Raw genomic sequence first — 26,803 nt, 5'->3', positions numbered from 1 at the left:
TATGGCAGGATTCTCGAGACTCATGTTCCCTGATGGAGAAGGTTGCAGATGTCCTATGTGTGCCTCTTGCTAACTGATTCTCCTTTGCATTTTCATTATTTATAGAAACAGGTGACCATCTGGATTTGGCCTGTAGGCTATAATTTGCCAATCCCTCATGTAGGCAGAGGGACAGCCCATGAAAGGTCACAGATGAGGGTAACAACGTGCTTCTACTACAAGTGGTTTAGCAAGCCAGTTCAGCACTCATTCTGGGCTTGTGGCAACTAATTTTTAGCTATCTGGAGTCTGTTCTATGTTTGCCAGCTAGATCCCACCTCCGTTTCACTAGTCCTGTGCTGATGACAATTATAACAGCTAAATGTTGTTGAGGGTTGACCACGCACCAGGCGTCATTCTAAGTGCTTTAGAGATCTTTACTAATTTAATCATCACAACCCTATGAAAATGGATACTACCATGATCCTCATTTTACAGATGATGAAATTGAGGCACAGAGAGACTAACTTACCCAAAGTCACAAAGCCAGTAAGAGGCAGAGATGGAATTTGAAACGCCAAGCCCATGCTCTTAAATCCTCTGTCAGGCTGCCTCCCTGAGCCCAACCCCTGGTTAGTGTCCTTCATTGTCCTTTCCCATTAACATGGTAGTACATTTGGGCACCCTCCCAATCCACATTCACTCCTACCTTGACCCCTCAGGAGTGCTTCCTTAAAGTCATAGTGCAGGCCGGGCACAGTGGCTCATGCTTGTAATTCCAGCACTTTGGGAGGCCAAGGCAGGCAGATCAAGAGGTCAGGAGTTCAAGACCAGCCTGGCCAACATGGTGAAGCCCTGTCTCCACTAAAACTACAAAAATTAGCCAGATGTGGTGGCACGCACCTGTAGTCCCAGCTTCTCAGGAGGTTGAGGCAGGAGAATTGCTTAAACCCAGAATTCAGAGGTTGCAGTGAGCCAAGATCATGCTCACTGCACTCCAGCCTGGGTGACAGAGCAAGACTCTTTCTCAAAAAAAACAAAAACAAAACAAAACAAAAAAAAACTAGGCACAGCACAATAGAGGACAGAAGAGAAGAGAAATGAGGATTCCATTGTTCAGGAACCTAGAAAGCAAGCATAACTGAGCCCCCCAGGGGAAAACTGGGCTATATTTTTAGTTATTAGAAACATCATGACCAGTTTATTGCCTACAACCTGTATCAATAAAGCATGAAGAAATGGGTTTAAATGAGACACATGGAAAATGACTCAGTTGTAAGAACCATGAGAGACTATAGAATAGATAGTGTTGGGCATGACTGCTGTGAGTGGGTAACGCAGAATGAAGGAACTACAGAATAAGGATCACATCACAATCTTTGTGCTCCCATAGTTCTCAGCAAAGTGTGGGCCTACAGTAAGCACATTCCATTAACATCTGATGAAATGATTAGATGAACTTATGGCATCTTCCAGAAGAATGATATCAGCAGAGTGAGCATTATATAATAAAACAGTATCATGGGCATAATACAATGAAGAAGAACCTAAGAAAGACAACAAGTCACCAGAAGTGAGGTAAAGCTACTTTTTAACTACTTCCATAAAATAAAATGTCCCTGACAAAGATAGTATGTCAGTTTGGTTGTAAGAAAGTAATTGTGATATGTGGTTTCACAGCACAGCATAGTAGTATAGTAGGAGCTGGCACCCTGGGGCTAAATAGCCAGGGTAGGAATCATAGCCTTAACTCTGTCAGTGACCCCGAACAAGTTGCTGAGGTTCTCTGTGCCTTGGTTTACTTATCTGCAATGTAAGGACATCAATAGAACCCACTGCACGTCGTTGTTGTGAGGCTTAAATGAGTCAATATCTGTAAAGCATCTAGAAGAGCATCTGGCACTCTATTGAAGTGCTTGATAAATTAATAAAATGCATGAAGAATCACAAAGCCTCTATGGTTTCTGTACTCTTAAAATCAATTTTGAACTGCCTAATTATTTATTACTAATTATCTGTTCCCTTTTAGAGGGTAGAATAAGGGTTATCCTTGGCCTTTTGCTACATCAAATATGGCCCACAAACCAAATGTGAAGGCCATTTTGACTAAGATGAATGTACGTCTGCACTGGGGAAAGCACTTAAAAACAAGTATTTGAGATTAATGTAGGAAAGAGTTCATATTTAGAAAATTATTGGTGGGCAGAGTATAGAAATTTCATCAACTTTTACTTAGCAGATCTACACTTAATTTTTATGATGTACAGTGAATGATTTTTCTCTCTCTACATGCTTATTAAATTTCTAGCACTTCCCCAGAAACCTTTTCCAGCCCTCCTCTTCTCCTACAGCAGGCCGGCTTACTTACTAACTGCAAGGTCCAATTAGTTAACTTCTGCTCTCTAAATCTCAACTTTGCCTTCCATAAAATGATATGCAATGACAGATGTGAGAGTGTCAGCATGAAGTGTTAAAATTTAAAAGACTGAGTACCACTTGGAAGCCAGACAAAGGTCCCTGCAGGGCCAAATCACAAAGTGGTAGGTCAGGCAGAGGGTGCAGAAGCAGACAGAGGCAGCTGAGAGCTCCTAATAACAGGGATTTAAGTGTCCCACATTAGGCAGGGGACTGGTATCAAGTTCATTTCCTGTTGCCAGAGGCTAAGGTATCACTTTGCTACCTGTGAAGCTGCAAAATCGAGATGAAGCCTGTAAAGACACTCTGGGCTGCCTACTTAGGAAAGAAACTGAAGCAGAAATAACACTGAAGCCTGGTTCTGGGCTAAGCCACCATCGGGTGCCAACTACAAGACCCCTGACACCTGCGCCAGATGGAAGTGCTATATTTAAAGTATAAGAGTCAGCTCTTGACTGGAGGCCATGTATGCCAGTAATAGCTGGTAGAGACAGCCACTGAACTGGTAGAAAGGGAGGAGCTCAAAGAACTGAGAATGAGATTGAACTCCAACTCAAAATAAGCCTACAAAACAAAATTCCAAAAAGCTTGGTAGAACAGCTAAATAAAAAAGACAAATTTGCTCCTGACAAAAATGAAAATAGAATAAGTTAAAAATTACTTTAAAATAAATATGTTTAGAATCTTCAAAGTTAAAAGTAGAGAACACATCCTAAAAAAGGTATAAAACAAAAATAAGGAAAAGTAAAACAAGAACAGGTTGTTATAAAAAAAGAATGGATTATAAAACCTAGAATCAAAGAATACTGATAGGTGCTTAATAACAATAGAAAAAATTCTAGCCTATATAGTTATGTAGAGGATTTTTAATTTGTAAGATGAAGATTTCATCCAAAACAAACCCAGCAAGATCACAACATAAAAAGATGAAGGTAACAAAGTGCAGTGCTCACATCTGTACATTCCAGCACTTTGGAAGGTCGAGGCGGGAGGATTGCTTGAGCCCAGGAGTTCAAGGCCAGCTCGGGCAACATGACAAAACCCCATCTCTAAAAAAAAAAATACAAAAAATTAGCCAGGTGTGGTGGTGTGCACCTGTAGTCACAGCTACTTGGGAGGCTGAAGTGGGAGGACAGCTTCAGCCCAGGAGGTTGAGGCTGCAGTGAGCCATGGATCGTCCCATCACACTTCAGCCCAGGTAACAGAGCAAGATCCTATCTCAAAAAAGGAAAAACAAAAAGATGAAAGGCTCATTACTAGAAATTTTTTTAAATGTGTTGACAGAAATATAGCTAGTTTGAGTTCAAGAAGAAAACAGAAGAAATAAGTAGAGAAGAAAAACCCACAGATATATCACTAAATGTTCTAAAATTAAAGATGATTTTCCAGGAGGAAAATGCATGCCAAGTGTCACCTGAAATAAACAAATTTAAATCTATGCTTAGAACCATCATAGCACCATCAAAACAGAACACTGAAAGTAAAAATAAACTTTTAAAAGCCAGCCTAGAGAAAAGACAAAGCTGCACCAAAGAAATAAAAAATAGATTGACAGTAGAATCCTGAGCAGTGGCGGCAATAAATGCTAGAAGAGAAGGTAATGCATTCAAAATACTGAGGAAAAATTACTTTCAGTCTAAAATTCTGTACACAGCAAAATTACTATTTAAGAGTGAGGACAATAAGAGTTTACTATCCAAAGAACGTAGATTTAAAAAATGACTAGATGATAATACCTCAGTACGCTATTCCTTTGAACTTCACAATTGCTAGAGTCATAACAATGTAATTATGCAATATATGTCTTAAGGCAATTTCTGAGAGCTAGTCTCTAAAAGTACCTTCCAAAGGTCATTTTATTCTGGTAAATCTTCAAATGACTTTTTATTCTACTTGTCATATCAGATGACTTTTTTTTTTCTTTTCCCTAATCCTTAATTGAAAGACTAAATTTTTAAAAGAAAAACTGCATAACTTTCCCACCAAAACAGCTATTTAAACTTCTACCAATTACTTAGCAGTCTTCTCCAAGTATTTAACCATAGGCACTTGACATTTAGGACTGAACTGCCTGGAGACCTTCATAGATACCCCAATTCACATAAAAACTACACATACAGAATCTCCCAAACTATAGACACTTATAAAAGCAACTTATAAGACAAGATAGGTAAATTATAAATGAGTTACCTAAGCGATCTCTTTAGGCCCCTGAAAAGAGTTAGCAGAAATTCACTAAGGAGCTAAGAATCTCAAAACCCTACTGGGAAGGGAACAGTGGCGAATCTAAAACTAATTAGAAATCCGACAACTGGAAAGGGGTCAAATACCATGTGCCATGGACCTTCAAGATCACCCTCAGAGATAAGAAAACCTTACCATCAAAGGTCTACCATATACTTATGTGGTACAATCAGGAAACACTTCTGTATTCAGCTGTTACCCCTCTTTTCTACTATTTGTCATCTAATCATTTTAATAGATGCCTCATATTTGAATTAGGCAGATATACATCACCCTTGACCAGGGCTTTCTTTCCAGACATGAAGGTGGTCTGTATTGTTCTTATTTTTATTTATTATACTAAAATAAATGTCATAGAAATTTTCCTTTCTTTTGAATTAGTTACTAGGATAAATTCTAAAGACATTTGTTGATAAAGAGCAAAATGCTGAGTGCTTCTTTTAAAAAGAAGGAAGGGTGACAGGCTTACATTTAATCTTTTTTCCTTCATTCCAATGCTGGTATTTCATTACTAATTCTCACCCTCTATTTTCCTTGCACTTACCACTATGGCCATTTCCTTTGCCTTTTGAATTTGTCATTCAATGCCAACTGTTTGAGAATAGTAGTTTTCAAATTTAAGAAATCCTTATAAGAGAACATCCAAAACTCTTGAGATTCAATCAACACAGGTTGGTCTGAAACACAATTGTTTCTTCATGATACATGAATCCAGAGCTATGAGTAGCTCTGAGCAATCTATGAACTGATTCTACAACTAGGGAATATATAATAAAAGGTACTGCCAAAGTTAACAAAGGAAAAATACATTACATAAAACAAGCATTCCACTTGAATATCCAACTTTGATCAACTTAAAACAGTGTTATCTAGGGCAAATGATAAATTTATCAGAACCTGATTTTACTTTAAAATAGAGCCCTTTATTTTGACCAGAGGTTGACACACAATTATACTCTTGGTCAGTCTAGCTAAAAGTTTATCAATTTCGTTGATCTTTACCAAAAAAAATCAACTTTTCAACTATTTTCTCTGTTTTTCTGTTCTCTATTTTGTTTATCCCCGCTCTACTCTTTATTATTTCTGTCTGCTAGCTTTGGATTTAGTGTGCTCTTTTTCTTCCAGTTTCTTAAGGTGTAAAGTTAACTATTGATTTTGGATCTCTTCTTTTCTAATGTAAGTGTTTATAGCTAAAACTTCCCCTCAGAGTACTGCTATCATTGCAGCCCATAGGTTTTGGTATGATTTTGTTTTCACTCATCTCAAGGTACTTTCTAATTTCACTTATAATTTCTTCTTTATGTTTTTATGTTAATTTCTACATATTAGTGAATCTTCCATTTTACTTCTATTATTGATTTCTAGTTTCATTCCACTGACGTCAGAGAAGATGTTTAATATAATTTCAATCTTTTTAAATTTATTGAGACTTGTTTTGTGGCCTAACATATGGTCTATCCTGAATATTCCAAGTGCACTTGAGAAAAATGTCCATTATGCTGATGCATGTTCTATAGTTATCTGTTACATCTAGTTGAGAGCCATGGTATTGTTTAAGCTTTGTATTTCCTTATTGTTCTTCTGTCTACTTGAAGTCTCTAGTTTACTATCACGTCAGTCCTCTTTCCTCTTTAAACCTTTCAAAGTCTTCGTTCTGGCCAGGCATGGTGGCTCACACCTGCAATCCCAATGCTTTGGGAGGCTGAGGAGGGCGGATTGCTTAAGCTCAGGAATTTGAGACCAGCCTGGGCAATACAGCAAGATCCCATCTCTACAAAAAATAAAAACATTAACTGGGTATGGTAGCATGCACCTGCAGTCCCAGCTACTAAGAAGGCTGAGTCCCTTCAACCCAGGAGGTCGAGGCTGCAGTGGGCTATTATTGCACCACTGCACTCCAGCCTGGACAACAGAGCGAGACCCTGTCTCAAAAAAAAATCCTCTTTCCATTATAGTATTTCCAAGGTTTTTACTTAGCAAGGAGGAGCAGAGAAAATTAGTCCAACCTATCTTGTCTCTCAACTGTGTTTCGTGATGTTTTATCTATATTACAAGAAAATTCTTCAACAGAGAATACAAAATAGTATCAGACATCTTAGTATTAGAAGGATCCCTCTAGTCCAATCTTCTTACTTTACAGAAGGGGCAATAGGTCCATGAGACTAACTTACCTAATTCCCACAAAGCCACAGAGCTACATAGTAGCAGGGCTAAGGATAAGACCACAGATAAACACGTTCATATTACTACATTCAGCAGAGTGTGGTACAGCTTCCAGTATGTTCTTTGACCATCACATGAAAGTACATCCTTGGTTTATATCTTCTTTCCTTAATCACTGAAATACTCCTTAACATGTTGTGATTTTCAGCTAATCTACAGCATACACTGTAGGACAGAACAAAGTAACACTTTGGAAGAGAATGAAAGTATCATCTTAGGTGATATATGTTTATAAATTCACTTTGGAATAATTTCTGAGTTTCTAATACATGCATTAATAAAAAATATCTTGATACATATTAAATTCATATTTTGATAAGTGAAAATCAGGATGTTGTATATACCTTTGAAAGTTCATAAATATGCTTTAACCATACAGGCAGTATATGAAGGTGATTCAATGACTTTTATACATTACATGAAGTCATCTGAATATATTACAGCAAGAGATTTCATGATATCTGGTGTTTATTCATGAAGTTTCTAATTTGATAAAGAAAAAAACATGCAATTTTAAAAACAGTGACATTTCCCTATTGTTTACATTAAATAATGTTTCCTACTATTTTCTTATATGAAAGTTGGCAACAATATAATACCGGTTAAGCATCCAAAATCTGAAAGTGAAAAATCCAAATCGCTTCAAAACCCAAAACTTTTGTTGTTGTTGTTTTTGTTGAGACAGTCTCACTCTGTCGTCCAGGCTGGAATGCAGTAGCACAATCTCGGCTCACTACAACCTTCACCTCCCAGGTTCAAGCGATTCTCCTGCCTCGGACTCCTGAGTAGCTGGATTACAGGTGCATACCATCACGCCAGGCTAATTTTTGTATTTTTAGTAGAGATGGGTTTTACCATGTTGGCCAGGCTGGTCTCAAACTCCTGGCCTCAGGTGATGCACCCACCTCAGCCTCCCAAAACTTTTTGAGTGCCAACATGAGGCTCGAAGGAAATGCTCACTGGAGCATCTAGGATTTTGGATTTTCAGATTTGATATGGTCAATTGTGTAAGTATAATGCAAATACTCCAAAATCAAAAAAAAATCTGAAATCTAAGCCACTTCTGGTCCCAAGCATTTCAGACAAGGGGTACTCAACCTGTACTTCATTTTACTATCTTAAAAATTGATTATGTGTTAAAAATAGATTCAGTATGTATGTTATGCTTTAATAAAATTTATATTAAAAATGGGGCTGGGCAAATTAGCTAGCCCTGTAAGAGATTTACATAATCACAAGGAATTTCTCCAAAAAAAAAAAAAAAGAGTGTGTGTGCTCTAAAACTCTTAATTTCTCACAGAGAAATTTACTATTTTGAATCATCAACTGTATATTAACTTGTAGAAATAACAATTTTAATGACAGGATATTAATTAAAAGGATAGACAATTAAAAATGGTGTCGAATATTTCACAAGCTCAGTGCCTATGAACTGCCATTTGAGTTTAAGTGAGCTGCAGTTTTTACTTCCAAATAAAACAAATGTAGTATTTCATAAAAAGTTGTGTGTAAAAAATTTGACTTTGAAAAAGAGTAGCATGACTGCCATATTCCTGTTGGGTTCAATATCACTTTCAGGACCTGATTCTAGCCAGATGAGGAAGTTAGATGAGGAATTAACTGAATGGACCACAGCTGTTCTAGTCTCCTCTCGAGGCCATGTGTTCATGGCTAGCCTCTCACAGCAGTACACACAGGATCTGAGACATACAGTGACTAGTTCTTCCAGCAGGACCTTCCTGTCACATCCTCTAGCCCTGTTGACATCAGTCACCACAAGAAGCCATTGACTCCCAGGCCATCCCTTATGATCTGGGTTCTTGTCCCCGTAGGGTCTGAGTACATCCCCTAAGCTGACCTCATGTCTCCCCACCTCCAGAACCCTTTTCATTTGTGCCCTGTAAGAACTCATCAACAAAATTCCCTATATTCTCAATCTCTTCTGTAGGCATTCCTTCCTCTTGCCCTAATTCAGTGCTTTCTGCCCTAATTCAGTACTTCTCAACTATGGCTACACTTCAGAATCACCTAGGGAGATTTTTAAAACTCCCAGTGGCCGGACCTCAGCATCCCATGCCAAAATCTCTGGGAGTTGCTCCAGGCCTCTGCAGGTTTAAAGCTCCCTCGGATGATTCCGCTGTGCAGCCAAGGGTGAGAACCACTGGGCTAATAAAACCCTGTACTCCTGTCAGTTTCTACTCCCCAGACAGAACTCCTTTGGTAGCGGCTGTTTCTCTCCCACAGCCCTGCCGCAGCTGGAACTAGAAGTGAGTAGGAGTCTTGCTCCCCATGGCACTTTCAGAACACTACAGCCATTTTCCCTACAATCTGGCTTTCCAGATTGCAGGCAGCTCCTCAAACATATCAGGACCTCTTGCATCCCTGTTTCTCTGCATTTGTATTTTTTTTTCCCTCTCTCTCCAGTAAAGCTCTGTACCTTTTAGCAAGCTAAAAAGAAAAGTTCTCTTGTTTCTTCAAAACTGATTTCATTGTTCATCTCGCCCCTTCCATGAGCCTTCTTGGTCTCTCTAAGCTTAAAGGTATTCATTAAATGCTTCCACCCTCCAATGCTATTTTTAGTACTCATTACATTGCTAGTGAGGAATACTTCGTTACATATAAGGTGAGCAATTAGTGGCAGAAATAGGAAAATTCTGAGCGCATTAGTCTGCAGGGAACCCCAAGTCATCAAATGTGGTGCTAATAGAAAACTTAAAAGATAATGTTTTATACCCCCAAAATCTTTTATTAAAAATAGTTACACTGAAGCTGTGGTTCTATCACAACTGCCATAAGAAAACTGTCTTGAGATCAACACTATTAAAAGGATTTAGCTACTGAAGTACCAAATAGTCCCTTAGCAGAGAACTGACCTTAGCAGAATAAACACGAACTCTATAGATGGCAATTTACTGGATTTATGTGCACACAAACAGTGAGCTAATACATGTAACTAACTCTCACTTTAACACTACTCTAGGCCAGGCACAGTAGCATATGCCTGTAATCTCCAACACTTTAGGAGCCTGAGATGGGAAGATCACTTGAGTCTGGGAGGTCAAGGCTGCGGTAAGCCCTGAACATGCCACTGCACTCCAGCCTGGGTGACAGAGCGAGACCTCATCTCAAGAAAACAAAAAACAAACAAACAAACAAAAATTAAAAACCACCCATTGCTCTATATGAAATCATTTACTTTAATTGCTTTTTGGTTATTTATGCTATAAGTCAGTCTTTTATTTTTTGAAAAAATAAATAAATAAATAACCTCTTCTGAGCTGAGCCAAAAGACCATGTCCTAGTCTCTAGTCTTGCCACAGGAAAATGTGAAACACAAACTACTTAATTTTTTATATAGTCACTAGGTTCTTCTTTATCTTACCTATAGTATGAAAAATAAAAAGATGTTTCTTTTAACTTATTCCTTTTCTAACTCCAGGGCCCCATTTGTATAACTTAATCCAGATGTTCATATCATAGTGGTGCCTGAGTAAGTGTGAGCCAGCTAAACTGCTTTTTATGCTGAAAAACCTATACTTCATCTCTCTCCTTTGATAGAAGAATATATACTTTTGGTGTATGTAGAAATGATCTTTATATATCTTTGTATGCATACTACAAATATACAAACTTATTTTTCTTATATATGTAAAACCTGGAAAGCCAGGTTTGGTAGTGTGTGCCTATGGTCCTAGCTACTCAGGAGGCTGAGGTGGGAGGATTACTTGAGTCCAGGAGTTTGAGACTGCAGTGGGCTACGATCATGACACTGAACCCCAGCCTGGGTGATAGAGGAGACTCCATCTCTTAAAAAAAAGAAAAAAAAAAAATCCTGGAAGCACATCACTACTGATTGGCCACATAGTTTGTAAAATAGTGCTCCTTTATAGGAAACAAAACATTTTCTTCTTCATGCCCATTTATCAAGTTAAATAAAATTTTTAAATTGAAAAACTTAATTTTACTCTCTTTCACAGCTACTAATAAATAGAATAGTTTTAATTATGTTAGGTTTCCTAGTTTCTCTACTAGGTCTCCTGGTGATGATACTATATACAGTCCAATAAAAGAAGTCTTTGTAGATATAGATATAGACATATTTCCAAAGTCAGGCTGATGGGCTTCACATAGCAAGGAACATTCAAAGAATTTAACAGAGCAAAGTAAGAATTCAGTGTTTAAGTTCTAATAAAACTTGCTGTGGGGTGGTAAAAATGACCTCATGAGAGAGTAAGTGAGAAGGAACAGAAAAGCGAGGAAGAAAACAGGTCAAACTGAAAACATGGACAATGTGAAATCACAAGTTAATGTGCTGTAAACTCTCATGTTCAATTTTTCTAAGGAAAACTATTGCATAAGATATAAAATTTAACTTTAACCATATAATACAGAGATAAGGTGACAGATGAGAAAGGTTTGGAAATGTTCTTAGCAATACCTTAAGACTGGTATATAACTGTTTCCTAACCATTAAGCCCTCAGGATATTAACAGGTATATTATTTATTAACATTTTATAAAACACCTTTTAAGTTCAGAGGTACATGTGCGGGTTTGTTACATAGGGTTTGTTATACAGATTTTTAAATTTTCTTTTATTTAAAAAAATGGGATACATGTGCAGAACGTGCATATTTGTAACGTAGGTATATGTGTGCCATGGTGGTTTGCTGCACCTACTGACCCACCCTCTACGTTCCCTCCCCTCATCCCCCCACCCCTCAACAGGCTGTGGTGTATGTTGTTCCCTTCACTGTATCCATGTGTTCTCAGTGTTCAACTCCCACTTATGAGTGAGAACACGTGGTATTTGGTTTTCTGTTCCCGTGTTAGTTTGCTGAGGATGACGGCTTCCAGCTTCATCCATGCCCTGCAAAGGATATGACCTCATTCCTTTTAATGGCTGCATAGCATTCCATGGTATATATCTACCACATTTTCTTTTTTATTATTATACTTTAAGTTCTGGGGTACATGTGCAGGTCATGCAGCATTGTTACATAGGTATACACATCCCATGGTGGTTTTCTGCATCCATCCCCCTGTCACCTACGTTAGGTATTTCTCCTAATGTTATCCCTCACCAATCCCCCCACCCCCTGCCATCCCTCCCCTTGCCCCCGCAAAGCCCCCAACAGGCCCCAGTGTGTGATGTTCCCCTCCCTGTGTCCATGTGTTCTCATTGTTCAACACCCACTTAATGAGTGAAAACATGCAGTGTTTGGTTTTCTGTTCTTGTGTCAGTACATTTTCTTTATCCAGTCTATCACTGACGGACATTTGGGTTCATTCCATATCTTTGCTATTGTAGACAGTGCTACAATAAGCATACATGTGCATGTGTCTTTATAGTAGGATGATTTATGTTCCTCTGGGTACATGCCTAGCAATGGGATTACTGGGTCAAATGGTATTTCTGGTTCTAGATCCTTGAGGAATTGCCATACTGTATTCCACAATAGGTGAACTAATTTACATTCCCACCAACAGTGTAAAAGTGTTCCTGTTTCTCCACAGCCTCACCAACTTCTATTGTTTCCTGACTTTTTAATAATTGCCATTCTGACTGGCATGAGATTGTATCTCATTGTGGTTTTGATTTGCATTTCTCTGATGATCTGTGATGATGAGCTTTTTTACATATGTTTGTTGGCTGCATACATGTCTTCTTTTGAGAAGTATCTGTTTACATCCTTCGCCTACCTTTTCATGGGTTTTTTTCTTGTAAATATGTTTAAGATCCTTGTAAATTCAGAATATTAGACCTTTGTCAGATGGGTAGACTGCAAAAACTTTCTCCCATTCTGTAGGTTGCCTGTTCATTCTAATGATAGTTTCTTCTGCTATGCAGAAGCTCTTTAGTTTAATTAGATACCATTTGTCAATTTTGGCTTTTGCTGCAATTGCTTTTGGGGTTTTTGTCATGAAGTCTTTGCCCATGCCTACATCCTGAATGGTATTGCCTAGGTTTTCTTCTAGGGTTTTTATGGTTTTGGGGTTTTACCATTAAGTCTTTAATCCATCTTGAGTTAATTTTTGTATAAAATGTAAGAAAGGGGTCCAGTTTCAGCTTTCTGCATATGGCTAGCCAGTTTTCCCAGCACCATTTACTGAATAGGAGATCCTTTCCCCATTGCTTGTTTTTGTCAAGTTTGTCAAAGATCAGATGGTTGTAGATGTGTCGCATTGCCTCCGAGGCCTCTGTTCTGTTCCATTGGTCTATATCTCTATTTTGGTACCAGTACCATGCTGTTTTGATTACTGTAGCTTTGTAATATAGTTTGAAGTCAGGTAGCATGATGCCTCCAGCTTTGTTCTTCTTGCTTAGGATTGTCTTGGCTATACAAGGTCTTCTTTGATTCCACATGAAATTTAAAATAGTTTTTTCTAATTCTGTGAAGAATGTCAATGGTAGTTTAATGGGAATAGCATTGAATCTATAAATTACTTTGGGCAATATGGCCATTTTCATGATATTGATTCTTCCTATACATGAGAATGGAATGTTTTTCCATTTGTTTGTGTCCTCTCTAATTTCCTTGAGCAGTGGTTTGTAGTTCTCCTTGAAGAGGTCCTTCATATCCCTTGTTAGCTGTATTCCTAGATTTTTTTTATTATCTTTGTAGTGATTGTGAATTAGAGTTCATTCATTATTTGGCTCTCTGCTTGTCTATTCTTGGTGTAAAGGAATGCTTGTGATTTTTGCACATTGATTTTGTATCCTAATATGTATTTTATAAATAAAGATATCAATGGTCATAAAAGCTAGGAAATTGCTGGCTTTAATAAAATTTACCAGCTTTCCTTACTGTAGGCCTTCAAAGCCTTTAGTGAGCTCACTTGCACAGTGACTCTCCCAAAGGGGGTAGAGGGGCAGCACCCTGCAAATTTGTATCACAGAGTCCTATTAATACCTCCCAGAGACTGTTTTATCACAAGCAGTTTGGGAAAGACTAGAATATATACGTGTCCCATACAAGTGGTTAGTAAGATTCTCCTAGGGTCAATGTCAACTTGATATCACACAAAAACTAAATATAACCATGTGTGTATTGTCCAGGACTTCATATATTTGAATGTGTGTGTCCCACTTACAGTGGGAAAAAGGAGGGAATGGGGGAGATAAATGGAATGTGGATTTTCTAAAAATCTGAAATCTCCATAGTTAGGCAGCTGAGCTGGAGGCTTGGGCTGAGAACTGGGCTCACTGTTTATACTGTGATGGGAAATCTGATAGACGAAGAAGCAGACTCATTCATCAACAGTAACTAGAGAATTCCCAGTCCCTTCGTCATATCTTTGGTGACTAAGCTCTAAAAGCAGGCAAGAGGCTCACCTCAAGCTGCTCAGGTAAGACTCCTGAGAGCAGCAGCATATTTTGGGACTTACTGGCATTTGTGTAGCAAGAGCAAGTTAGGAGTTTGGTTACAAAAGCCCTTTCAGACAGGTCTTCCATGCATTCGACCAGGTGACCCTCAAACCCCAGGCTTGAACTAGCAGCTAGCAAATGCCTCCTCGTTTAGTTGTGACCAAGTCCAGGTTTGCTGTTGGTGCAGAGCAGGAGCTTCATCTCATCAAGGTCCTCCTTAGGGGCCTGTGATGAAAGCCTCCATTGCAAGTGCAATGGATCTGCTGTCTGGCTGTATACATAGACACTTAGGCTTCAGTGATGAGGACGGGAGGGGCCTTTAGGAGACAGACTGCAATTTGGGATCTGGCTCTACTATTTACTAGCTATGCCACCTTGGGTAACTTGCTTAGCCCCTGTATACTTCAACTTCTTTATCTGTAAAAAAGGATAGTATTAGTACCTGTATCTACCTCAGAGGGGTTTTCTGAGGTTTAAATAGTGCACTGAAAGCACTTAGCACAATGCCTGGTTTATTATAGATGCTCAATAAACATAGCTAATAATTTGAATGAGAAAATTACAGCCAAGGAAAGACTTAGGGGAAAACTAAGGTTTGGCATTAGATATACAGCAGGGACTCAATAAATATTCGTTGACAGTTCAACTAATATCTCTTAAGGCCAGTGTCAGATCCTGAAAAAGGAGATTTCACTGGTTTATATGCAGGTCAGGAAGAAACGGGCTTTTTATTACCTTTCACACTAAAGCAGAAAGCCAATACCTCATTGTATTTGCATCTCAAGGTTGAGTGGATGCTAAAAACCATTCCATTCTCTGAAAGGACAAGCATGTGTTAAAAGTAGTTTCATTGACTCATGAGTCCTGAGATGTCCCCATATGGAAGGATAGCTCTGAACCACCCAGAACAATGAAGTAGAACCAGGGACTATCTACAGAGAAATTTCTCAACATTTTCTGCCAAAAATCAGAAAAGGTCTTTAACGATAGAAAGTCTCTTCAGCAGCAATTAACAAAAGGAAAGATCTGTAGCACCATATATCATGCTCCATGGACTTGCTATTTGCTTCTCATTTTCAGCTCTGCAAAGTGTTGATGAATAAGGCCATAGTAGCACATGTAAATAAGGCAGAATTAATTTAGAGTTGAAACAGATCTTAGTGACATGATCTCCCACTCCTGCTATTTCAGCTTTTTGTTCCGAGGAAAAATAACATCCTAAAGAAAGCACCATAGGCCAAAATCATGGCACTAACCCCATGTTGATAACCATTTTTTTAAATTTATGTAGAATTAACACAGCTCCTAAAGTGCTGATGAAAATATAGGCACCTAGACTGTACATACTATACAGAAAAACCATGTCCCCACCTCCAATTAGAGAGAGACCCCTTCTTCTACTCTTCTCTCTGGATGAAAACAGATGCACCCCTGGACAGCCAAGAGTGAACTAGTATATGTGTGCTTGGTGGCTTATTGAGGAAACTTTCTCTCTTCCACATGAGGCTGGGGTGCTGGCTGGATGAGAAGGAATTAAACCACACTCTGCTCTCTTCATAGGGTATCAGCTTGGGAATCTCACGGACCAAATCTGTAGCAATCAACCCTTGCAAAGAAACACAGCAATAGGACAACTTCCCTACCACCAAACAATTTACAGAAATCAAATATGTCTCCTACCTGTGATGGACAAGGTCTCGGAGGGAGCGCAGGTGGTGGGGGTAACAATCCTGACTTAGTAGCTGAAAAGAAAAACACATACTGTTAAGGATCACCCCCAAAAATAAACAACAAAAAACTCAACACTTGTTAACTTGGAATGGCAATGGCATTTGCATTTAACATCTTTAAGTTTTTTAAATCCTTCTGAAGGCTTAAGAAAAAAGAGTAAATGTTATTTTTAATCCCTTTTTCATTTTCATCCTAACCCAAACTAAAGTATTTAGGTAGGCTGTTATGATTAAGAAGACATAATACAACAGTATGGAAAAGACACCTGGAATGCAGCATGGGAAAGGTGTTCAATTCTTCATTATTCTAATGTTACTTAGTTTCAAACAATCTAGGACAAAAGTCAGAAAGAGTCATCTCTGATTTCTCTCATATTTCTCCCTAGCTCTCAGCCACTACACTGCTCATTAGCTCAGTGAGTACGCTACAGAAGCTCAGGAGCTAGAACCCAAATGAGGAAGCTTGGCTGCCCTGTAAATGTACCTGGGAATGGATCTGAAAGCAGTGGGGGAGGCCGACAGTGATGGACTGAAATGATATTTAGGGATTCTTCAAAGACCTCAATTTCTTTTTCTCTCCCTGATATTTATTATCAGGGATAACTAAAGCTGTTTCTAAAATAATCTGGCCACATCTGAAGAATCTTACAAAGTATCAGTCTAACTTTAAATGTTGTGAGATACAGACTATACTGAGTTAAGCGAAGACAATCTGAATTGTATCTTAGCAAAGAAAATAAACAGCTGCTATGAAATTATAAATAAAGTTCATAATAACCTACAAGAAGTAAGTTTAGCATTACACAGTGGCAAGTTGAACCATATTCTTTATAAACTCCTTAGAAAAACACCACGGTCCAAATAACTATATGTATGTAGTTTATTTGCTAATTTGTAGTATGCATTTGGGCAATTTTCTGTGCCTTAAAAAATAAATCAGAGCAATGTACCAAGAACATAAAAGATTTTGCAAATTACTTTTGATTTCCCTTAGCTGGCTGGATCAGACAAGCTAGAAGAGAGAGTTTGGTGCTTTCCACAAATGTAACTCAGGGTAGTATCACATTTTCATTTTGAGTCAGTGCATGGATATGGTACAATCATGTGGGCCTATCTATGATTTCTCTCAATCTGTCTTTCATTAAAATTTATGAAACACATCAGTGGGTCAAAGCTCCAGAGGTGGTAAGACCTTGAACAGCCATCAGTAACAAAGCACACAGCAGGAGAGAATGCTGAAAGCCTTCAGGAATTATTCATCTCAGGGCTCTTACTCTTTAGGTCCTCACAGATTGGGCCTCTAAAAGTAACAGTTACTTTCAAAACAAATGAAACAGGCCAGGCATGGTGGCTCATGCTGTAGTCCCAGCACTTTGGGAGGCCAAGGTGGGTAGATTCCTTGAGCTCAGGAGTTTGAGACAGGCATGGGCAACATGAAGAACCCCCTTATCTACAAAAAATATAAAAATTAGCCAGGTGTGGTAGTACATACCTGTAGTCCCAGCTACTGGGGAGGCTGAGATAGGAGGATCGCTTGAACCCAGGAGTTGAGGCTTCAGTGATCCATGATTTTGCCACTGCATTCCAGCCTGGGCCACAGAATGAGGCCCCGTCTCAAAAATTAATTAATTAATTAAAATAAAATAAACAAAATCTGTGCAAGCTTCTAAGAGAGAGGCCAAGCAACTGTATTAGAATAATGTGTGTGTGTGTGTGTGTGTGTGTGTTAAAACAACTCTTTATTAACAAAAAAAAAGGACTATACAAGAAATGATGAGCCATTTAATTAAATTGGCTTCTGCTTCCAGCCAAGATGAAGTTAACAGAGAGCAGATTTAACCACCCATTTAAAACAATCAAAAACAGATAGAAAAAAATATGAAACAACAGTTTTCAAGGAACTGGAAAATCAGGCAACAAAAGACAGTGACCCCTGAGAGAGAGGAAACCAACCAGGTAAGCCCTGTGACTGTCTCTACTCACTGCCTTGAGAGTTGTTAGAAACAGTATTTAGATCCTGATCCAAATCTCACTAAGTTCTTCTGCATGATTTAATTGTTTAAAAAGACAAATGCCCTGCTCTTGTAAAAGATGATGTGTGGGTCTACTTATGTATACACTTTTAGATAAAAGCATGTCACCTACAACACCATTTATTGGGGTTCATCAGAAATTGGCCCAAATAAGAAGAAGAAATGGAGTAACAGACTGAGACCATTTAATATGGAATCCTGTTTCAGTTTCTCACAACTGAGCTCCAATCAACAAAACAGTATCACATGTATGTGTCTGTTGTTCATTCTGAGTCTTTCATTGTAAGAGTTGGCATAGGTTAGTTTCCTCATTAAATTCTGAGAGCATTTTGGTGGGGGGGGAGGCTCTCACACTTATATCAAAAATATACTTTTTTAAGAGATAGGATCTCACTCTGTGGCCCAGGCTGGAGTGCAGTGGCATGATCATAACATGGCAGTCTCAAACTCCTGGGCTCAAGCAATCTTCCTACCTTGGCCTCTTAAAGTGTTGGGATTACAGATGTATCCACTGTGCCAACCATATTAAACAAATATTAAGAGCAGCTTTGTTTCCTCTTTTCAGTACCTTTGCCATGTTTTTGTTTTTTCGGTCTTACCTAGTTAGAATTACCTACTGTAAAAGTTGAATTTAAATGGTGATAATGGGCATTCTTGTCTTCTGTTGATCTCAAATGGGAGCATTTACTAGCTCACCATAAGGTACAGTGTTGGTGTTTGCTGTACCTACATGTCATAGATACCCCTTACTAGATTATGAAGGCAGTGCTGGGCGGCAGGCAGCACAGAGTGCCAGGCTCTTTTGTTTGGCTGAGGGAAGGGCCATTGGCCAGGGCTCCACTGTGGCCACCCAGCTTGCTGCTTTTCTGGGCGCCACTCCCCTAGCCGATCCAACCCGACGTGATGTGCCAATAGCACAGCACCGATTCCTCTGCGGCTGTTGGGCGCTGCTCTGAACAGCACCATCCGTTACACCAGAAAGTTGGCACACACTATGGGGGAGGCTGGGGGGGGAACAAGAAGAAAGCGGAGGAGGTGCTAGAAGATGAGGAACAGGAATATGTGGCGGAAAAAGTTCTCGACTATCAAGTGGTAAAGGGCAAAGTGGAGCACCTCCTAAAGTGGAAGGGGTTCTCAGATGAGGACAACACATGGGAGCCAGAAGAGAACCTGGATTGCCCCAACTTCATGAGTTTCTGCAGTCACAGAAAATAGCACATGAGGCAGATAAATCAGAGGGAGGCAAGTGCAAAGCTGATTCTGATTCTGAACATAAGGGAGAGAAGAGCAAACCAAAGAAGAAGAAAGAAGAGTCAGAAAAGCCACGAGGCGGCCGGGCGCAGTGGCTCACGCCTGTAATCCCAGCACTTTGGGAGGCCAAGGAGGGCAGATCATGAGGTCAAGAGATCAAGACCATCCTGGCCAACATGGTGAAACCCCGTCTCTACTAAAAGTACAAAAATTAGCTGGGCGTGGTGGCACACGCCTGTAGTCCCGGCTACTTGGGAGGCTGAGGCAGAAGAGTTGCTTGGACCTGGGAGGTGGAGGTTGCAGTGAGCCAAGGTTGTGCCATTGCACTCCAGCCTGGTGCCTGGTGATGGAACGAGACTCTGTCTCAAAAAAAAAAAAAAAAAGGCACAAAGCTTTGCTCAGGGTTTGGAACCAGAGCAGATTATTAGAGCTACAGACTCCAGTGGAGAGCTCACGTTCCTGATGAAACAGAAAAACTCGGATGAAGCTGACCTGGTTCCTGCCAAGTAAGTCAATGTCAAATGCCCACAGGTTGTCATATCCTTCTACGAGGAAAGGCTGATGTGGGCATTTCTACTCCACAGAGGATGATGACAAAAGAGATGACAAGAATTAACTCTCTTGAGTACCAGCACCTGTCACATCTGACTGTGGGTTTCAGGTGGGAAGGGAAGGCATTCTACTTGTCTTGATACCATAGAGGTGGCTTGAGAAGATGTCCTTTGAAGAGCCAGTATAGTTACTGTGCCCCCCTGCAGCAGCCCAACTGCTTTAAAGCCATTCCAAGCTTGCACACCCATCCCAGTGGAAGGGAAGAGGGATAAGTGTTTCAAGGCAACCTTTTCTACACTTCGCTGAGAAAAAGCAAAGGGCCTTCTATGAAGGACAGAACTTGCAAAACTGGGTGTGTGGGGGAGCAAAAAAATTCTGTAGATCCTCAAAGAGCATCTCTATAACCCACAGCTTTCCTACCAATAGTGTTAACTCTGCATTTTTACAGCATAGCATGTGTGTACTTTTGGCTATTACTGCTGTATTATTTGGGGGAGGGAGGAGTAAGAAGGGGAGAAAGGGAGATGAGTAGCATCATTTTGATTAAAATTTGGGGACTGCTAGGGGAAATGGCGAAGCAATGGAAAGAACAGACAACTAATGATTTGCTTCTATGTCCAGAATATTTTACCTTTGGGAAAAAAAATGTTATTGGCACCATAAATAAGGACTGTGAGAGACTGTTTAAAAGGTGTGAATGTCTGAAATCTATAAGCCAAGGTGTTCCCTACCTAAACTTAATGCACTTAGTCCCACAAAGGACTAAGCCAGTTCATAAGCTACCAGAGTTGCCATTTTTGAGATGGAAACTGACTGAAGAGGGAAGGTCTTTTATTGGAGAGTATACATTAGAAGCAGATCATTTTGTCTCAGAGGTGCTAATTCCTGAAATTAGAAGACCCTTTCTTTTCTACTAATGAAGTTATAAATATCAGCGTGCTCATTCAAGCCACTGGCTGAGGTGTTGAGGAAGGGGAAGAGGATGGCGGAGGAGATAAGACAGAAGGGAAAGTAAAGAGTCCATGCTCTTAATGGGGAGAGCTTTGGGAGCCATTCTCTTTTTTGAGCTTTGAACTCTGAAACCATTGGTGGCAGTGTTCAGTACAAGTTTCACGGAATTGATTCAAGAGTTTAGTGATTTCAAAAGCCTCAGTCTCAGGAGAAGATTAAACTTTCATACTGGGCAGTGGTTCACTTTAAAGTGGGCATACACACACACACACACACACACACACACACACACACACACACACACACACACCATTTTTAAAGAAATCCTAAGAAGTAACTGATACCCAAAATGCTCTGTCCTGAGTCATGAGATCCATCAGCTCTTGGTATTGTCTAGTCTTGGATCTAGAAGCAAATTATTAGTTGTCTGGATCTAGAGCTACATTATAAAATCTTTTTAGGCATGTGTTGGATTTCTGTGAGAACTTTGTTTAAATGTAAACTTCATACCACACTGTCAGTTTTTGTCTTAATAAAACTACAGATTTATAATCCCTGAAAAAAGTAGATTATGAAAATTCCTATCTATCCTTATTTTGAGGCTTCTTTTCAGGATAATTTATTGTTGGATTTTTTTTAATAAAAGTTTTTTTTTATTGTACTTTAGGTTCTGGGGTACATGTGCAGATCATGCAGGATTGTTGCATAGGTACATACATGTCGAGGTGGTTTGCTGCCTTCATCCCCCCCCATCACCTATATCTGGTATTTCTCTCTACGTTATCCCTTCTCACCCTCCCCAACCCCGCTGTCCCTCCCCTAGCCCCCCAACAATTGACCGCAGTGTGTGACGCTCCCCTCTCTGTGTCTACGTGTTCTAATTGTTCAACACCCGCCTATGAGTGAGAACTATTGTTGGATTTTAATCAAAGCTGTAACTCCAGCTATTAAGATGATGGTATGATTTTTTTCCTTATTATTTGTTAATGTGGTAAATTACATTCTGGATTGTCTCATATTAAAACACCCTTGCAGATCTGGGATAATCTCAACTTTTTCATGTTTTTATATCTGCTAGATTTGGTTAGCTGATATTTTGTTTAGCATTATTCCAACTATATTCATGAGTGAGACTAGCAAGTGATTTCCTTTCTCATATGGTCCTCTATTACGCTTCATTCAGGTGGAGAGCACGATCCCCCACCCCCCCCCCACCATGTCCTGTTTATACTCTTAAATAGGTTGTATAGGATTGGAAATTTTTTCTTGAATATCAAGTAAAAATTTGCCCAGGAGAGTCATCTTAGCCTGGAGTTTTCTTTAAACACGGTTTTTAGCTAATGATTCCATTTCTCCAATTGTTAAAGGACTCTTCAGACTTTCTAATTCTTAAGTCGACTCTGATAAATGGTATTTTTCTAGGCATTTATTCATTGTCTAAAATTTCAAATTTATTGGCATGAGTGTCCATACTCCCCCCTTATTAATCTCTGCATGTATAATTTTCCCATTCCTTATATTCAAGTTTTCCTTCACTAATCTCAGCTGGCATTTGTAGTTTTTTACTCTTTTCAAAAAACCAACTTTTAACTTTTGATTCTCTTGTATTGTATGCTAACTTTCTGTTTCATTAATGCTGCTTATCTTCTTCCATTTACTTTCTTTGGACATATCATGTTCTCTTTCTACCTTAAATTGGTTGCTTAGTTCACTAATTTGTAGCTTTTCTTTTCTAATGTAAGCACTTAGGGTTATACATTTTCCCAAGTATCTCTTTAGTAGAATATCATAGGTTTTTATTTGTGATATTATCACTCAGTGCTGAAAGCTTCCTGATTTTCATTACAGTTTATTTTATATCTAAAGTACATCTTTTAGAATTTCCTTAATTGAGAAGTCTATTAGTAGCAAACTTAGTTTATTTGACTGAAAAGTCATTTTTCCTCTCTTGAAAGAGGATTTAATTGACTATAGAATTCTAAATTGACAGCTATTTTCTCCCAGCACATTGACAGTTAATATTCCATTGCCTTCTGGGTGCCACTATTGCTATTGAGAAGCCGGCTATCAAATCACTGTTTTGTTAGATAGCCTATCTTCTCTCTGGTTGCTTTTAGGATCTCCTCTTTGTTTTTGGTACTCTGAAATATCAAACTTTATCCTATGTCTGTACATGTATTTCTCTATCATCATTTTCTTTTATCACTTGCTTAAGCTTTGGTGGAATTTCTGAACCATGTAGCAACACATTAATTTTGGTCAATTCTCAGTGATTCTTTAAATATTGTCTTTCTACCATTTTTTTCTCCCCTCTCCTTCAAGAGCTCTCTAACTGTACTGTGTTCTGGATAATTTTCTAAGATCTACTGTCCAAGTAACCAATTCCCTCTTTAGCTGTTCTTAATGTCTCACAAAATCCAGTCTTTGAGTTTATTTTACAGAATTGTTCTTTTCTAGAAGTTCTATTTGGTCTTTCTTGAAAATGCTTTTTAATTTTTATAATTTCTTAGCCACTCATTTTCTTCCTCTTTTCTTTCAACATATTTATATAATTTCAATATCTGAGGGCTTTGTATTTCCTGTTTGTTCTTGCTCATTGTGCTTCATTTCCTAATGTGTTTGGCAACCTGTGACTCTGAACTCATATGCCTTAGAACTTTACCTATAGGAAAACTTTGAGGCTTGTGGAAAGTGAATTCCTCTTCCCTCTGTTGCTTCTGCAAGAAACCTGAGGGTACTACCAACCTGGGACCACTTTAAACTAAAATCTTGGCTTGATACTGTGTAAAATTCCTCGTTTCTGCCATATGACCCAACATTGTATTAAATGTCCTATCCAAAGACCTTTGAGTATAGATAGCAGTTTAAATGCATGCAACTAATCTCACTCTTAATTCATTAACACAAAAGTGAAGAGAATGGTTTAAGTGCTCTTGTTTAAATTTGGAACTGGGAAAACAGATGAGCAACTCATAGCTGACTAGGCAGATCTGAGAAAGCAGGAAGTAACCAATTTGTACCACAGAAGTCCCCCTAGTTCTCAGGAATTGAGGGCATCAAACTCCTCTGAATGTAGGGGTAAAATGAGGAAAGCAATAAAAACCTAAAGCAATGAACTAATCATGGATTTGTTTCCTACCCTTCAGGAAAAGGGCATACTATGACAAGACCCTTCAGGATCTGGTTCTAGCTATTCTTCATGCTGTTTTTGGCTTCAGGGGCCCTACTCTTACAGTCCCCTCTGCTGTAGAAGTTATGCCTTATATCTGTCTCACTGGATAACTTAAAATACAGTAAGCAATCAACAAATATTTCTTTAAACTATCTTAAGATCTATAGGATTATGATCCATCCTCATTTTAAAAAAAGAAGACTGACTGAAGCAGTTTAGGACCAGTTAGATCCTGAGATTTTCTCTCACATTCTACACAGTTTCAGCATGTTTCTCACTCCAACAAAAGGCTAGATATAGTTTTCTTTTCAGGGAAGTCACCAGGCCCAGATGAAGGCATGAGGGTCATGCTGAAAACAGACAGATTCAATAAAAATATGCACTTTGGATCCCGAGATTCTTCCAGCCTTCTTCCCTTCTGCTCCCAGACTGCTCCTTCCTGCCAGAGATTAGGAGAATGTGTTCCAGAGAATCAGATCAGCCAGGAAGAGACATCTAAAGAATTGACATCAAGGGATCTCCAACAGGATGGCCTGGCCAGACCATTCTACCATGAAGCCAATAGCTGGCAGGTTCCATCCATTTGTTCATATATTCCAATCAACTTTTTATCCTTCATCCTTAAATATAAGTGGATGACTAAGTATTACCAGATATCTGCAGAAAATGTTCTAACCTAAGGTAGAGATCAATAAAAACAGGAAGACGTAACCTCAAAGAAACAAATTTGACCTATACTAGTAGAAAACTTTAAAATATATATTATTAATATCATCAGAATGATCATTAAGTTTATTCCAGAAATATTTAAACATTTACTATATGGGAGGTATTGTTCAAGGTATTGGGAAAATATCCATGGGAAAAACAGGGGGGAAAAAAAGCTATACCCTTATGAAGCTCATATCCTACTGACAAAAGAGACAATGGGGTAGGGAGTGACATAAAATTTTAACTAGAGTCATCAGAGAAAGTCTCAATAAGACATAAGAAATGCTATTTGCAAAGATGAAATAATGGGATGCTATTTAAAAAGAACACTCAGAAAACAAAAGAAAAAAGAATACTTGGAAATTAAAAGTAAACTAGCAGAAAGAGAAAGCTCAATAGAAAGGTTCAAAGATAATCTGAGGAAATCTTCCAGAAAGTAGGGTAGTTGCCAAATGAAAGTTCCACAAAGAGAAACAGAGAAAATGGCAGGAAAAATAATCAATTAAATGGTTCAATAAAATTTCCCAGAAATGAAGAAAATGAGTTTCTAAATTTAAAGGACCCACTGAATACCCAGGACAACAGATGAAAACAGACTCATGACAAGCCATATCATGAAATTTCAAAGTACGGGAGTCAAATTAATTTACAAGTTTTCAGCAGGGCATGGGAGAAGAGAGCATGTCATATACAAAGAATCAGAAGTCCAAATGGTTTTAGACTTCTTCATATATCATCAGAAGCTAGAAATTTATTGGCACAATTCCACCAAAATTCCAAAGAAAACTGATTTCCAACTGATGATTATATAACCAAAACTAGCAGCCTGAATGATGGTACAATTAAAGATATTTTTAGACATTCAGGATCTCAAATTGAACTCCATGCACCCTTTCTAAGGAAGCTATTAAAGGATGTGCTTCACCAAAACAAGAGAGTAAGCCAAGAAACAGAAAGACACAAGATACAGTATAAAAGAAATCCAACATGGAAAAAAGAGGAAGGGAATCCTTGAATGACAATATAGGGAGATCTCATGATGAAAACTATGTACCAGGCATTGAAGACAATTACTTTATATTTCTTCAAAAAAAGTGAAACTGACAGAACACCTGAGGTGTCAGAATTTCATAAAAGGAACTCTAGAAAATTATAGAAGTCTGTGGTTGAATCAAGGGTAAGTACATTGATGAGAAACAAGTCGATTATTCACTCCAAGTCAAACAAAAACCTGTACAAGTAAAAAAAAGTAATTAATTTACTATATGGCTTACATGGCCATAACAACAATAATATAAATACTAAATATTAATCTAATCAAAATTATAACTATACCAGAAGGGTGGAGGAAAAAGATACTGAGGGAGGGAAAATGATGGCAAAAATTGAAGTCAACAAGAATTTTTACAAATATGTTATTTAGAACTATGAAGGAAAGACCAAAATAATCAACATTTTAAAACCCTGTAGCAGAGTGCATTCTCCTAAGTCTTAGAATTCTATCAATGGCCCTGGAGGAACTTTTCAGACTTCAGTTTGTCCCCTCAGTTCAGCATGCAGCCCTGGACCTTCCCTTCTACCATATCAAAATATCAGCTATGATTATTTACTTTTCCAGCTCTCTTTCCTGAAGTCATTTCCACTGACCCTTAGTCAAGAAAAAGGAAAATTAAGAATACTCATTCATTTCACTTTCCTCTAGATCTAGGGTCTCGATGAGAAGTCTCAAGATTTGCCTACTCACACACACAGCTTCTGTAGGGAGGCAGGCAGAGTTGGAAGTGCACCCACAGCCTCAGGATTTCCCTCAGTTGCCACTCTTTTCAAAAAAAAAAAATAGCATTAGCTCATGCATTTTTCCTTGCTCAGTTGCTGCTGAAAAACCCATACCATATATTTATAATTCTGTATTCCTTTCTTTTGATGGTGGGAGATATTAATCTAGCTACACTCTATCAATTTTGTCTAATTCATCTTTCTGTCTCCCACAGCACCTAAACACACTGCCTTATGTTTAGTAAGTACTCACACAGTGGTTGAAAATTGGAATTTAATTTTAAAAATCTTCTCTTACAATATTTTCAGTCCACTCGACTTAAAATTGGATCCAAATATTTTATCCAGTATGCTCTATTTAGTCTAAAGAAAAAACACCTTCATGCAAAGTGAAATTT

General features: G+C 38.6%; 1 protein-coding gene and 1 pseudogene across 2 annotated transcripts in view; one reads left to right on the top strand and one right to left on the bottom strand.

The window, feature by feature from the left end:
- The window catches only part of REPS2 (RALBP1 associated Eps domain containing 2), a 226,047-nt gene that overhangs the window by 35,800 nt on the left and 163,444 nt on the right, over positions 1-26,803 (bottom strand). For both annotated transcript variants that reach the window (XM_017537476.2, XM_017537477.2), the window contains exon 16: positions 15,910-15,971. In XM_017537476.2, the coding sequence (XP_017392965.1) occupies positions 15,910-15,971 (62 nt within the window). The remainder of the gene's footprint in view (positions 1-15,909; positions 15,972-26,803) is intronic.
- LOC108310413 lies at positions 17,076-19,944 on the top strand (annotated as a pseudogene).

The sequence above is a fragment of the Cebus imitator genome, unplaced genomic scaffold (genome assembly GCF_001604975.1).
Source record: "Cebus imitator isolate Cc_AM_T3 unplaced genomic scaffold, Cebus_imitator-1.0 Scaffold103, whole genome shotgun sequence".
Classification (NCBI taxonomy): Eukaryota; Metazoa; Chordata; class Mammalia; order Primates; family Cebidae; genus Cebus; species Cebus imitator.
This window is presented reverse-complemented; position numbering and strand designations above follow the sequence as displayed.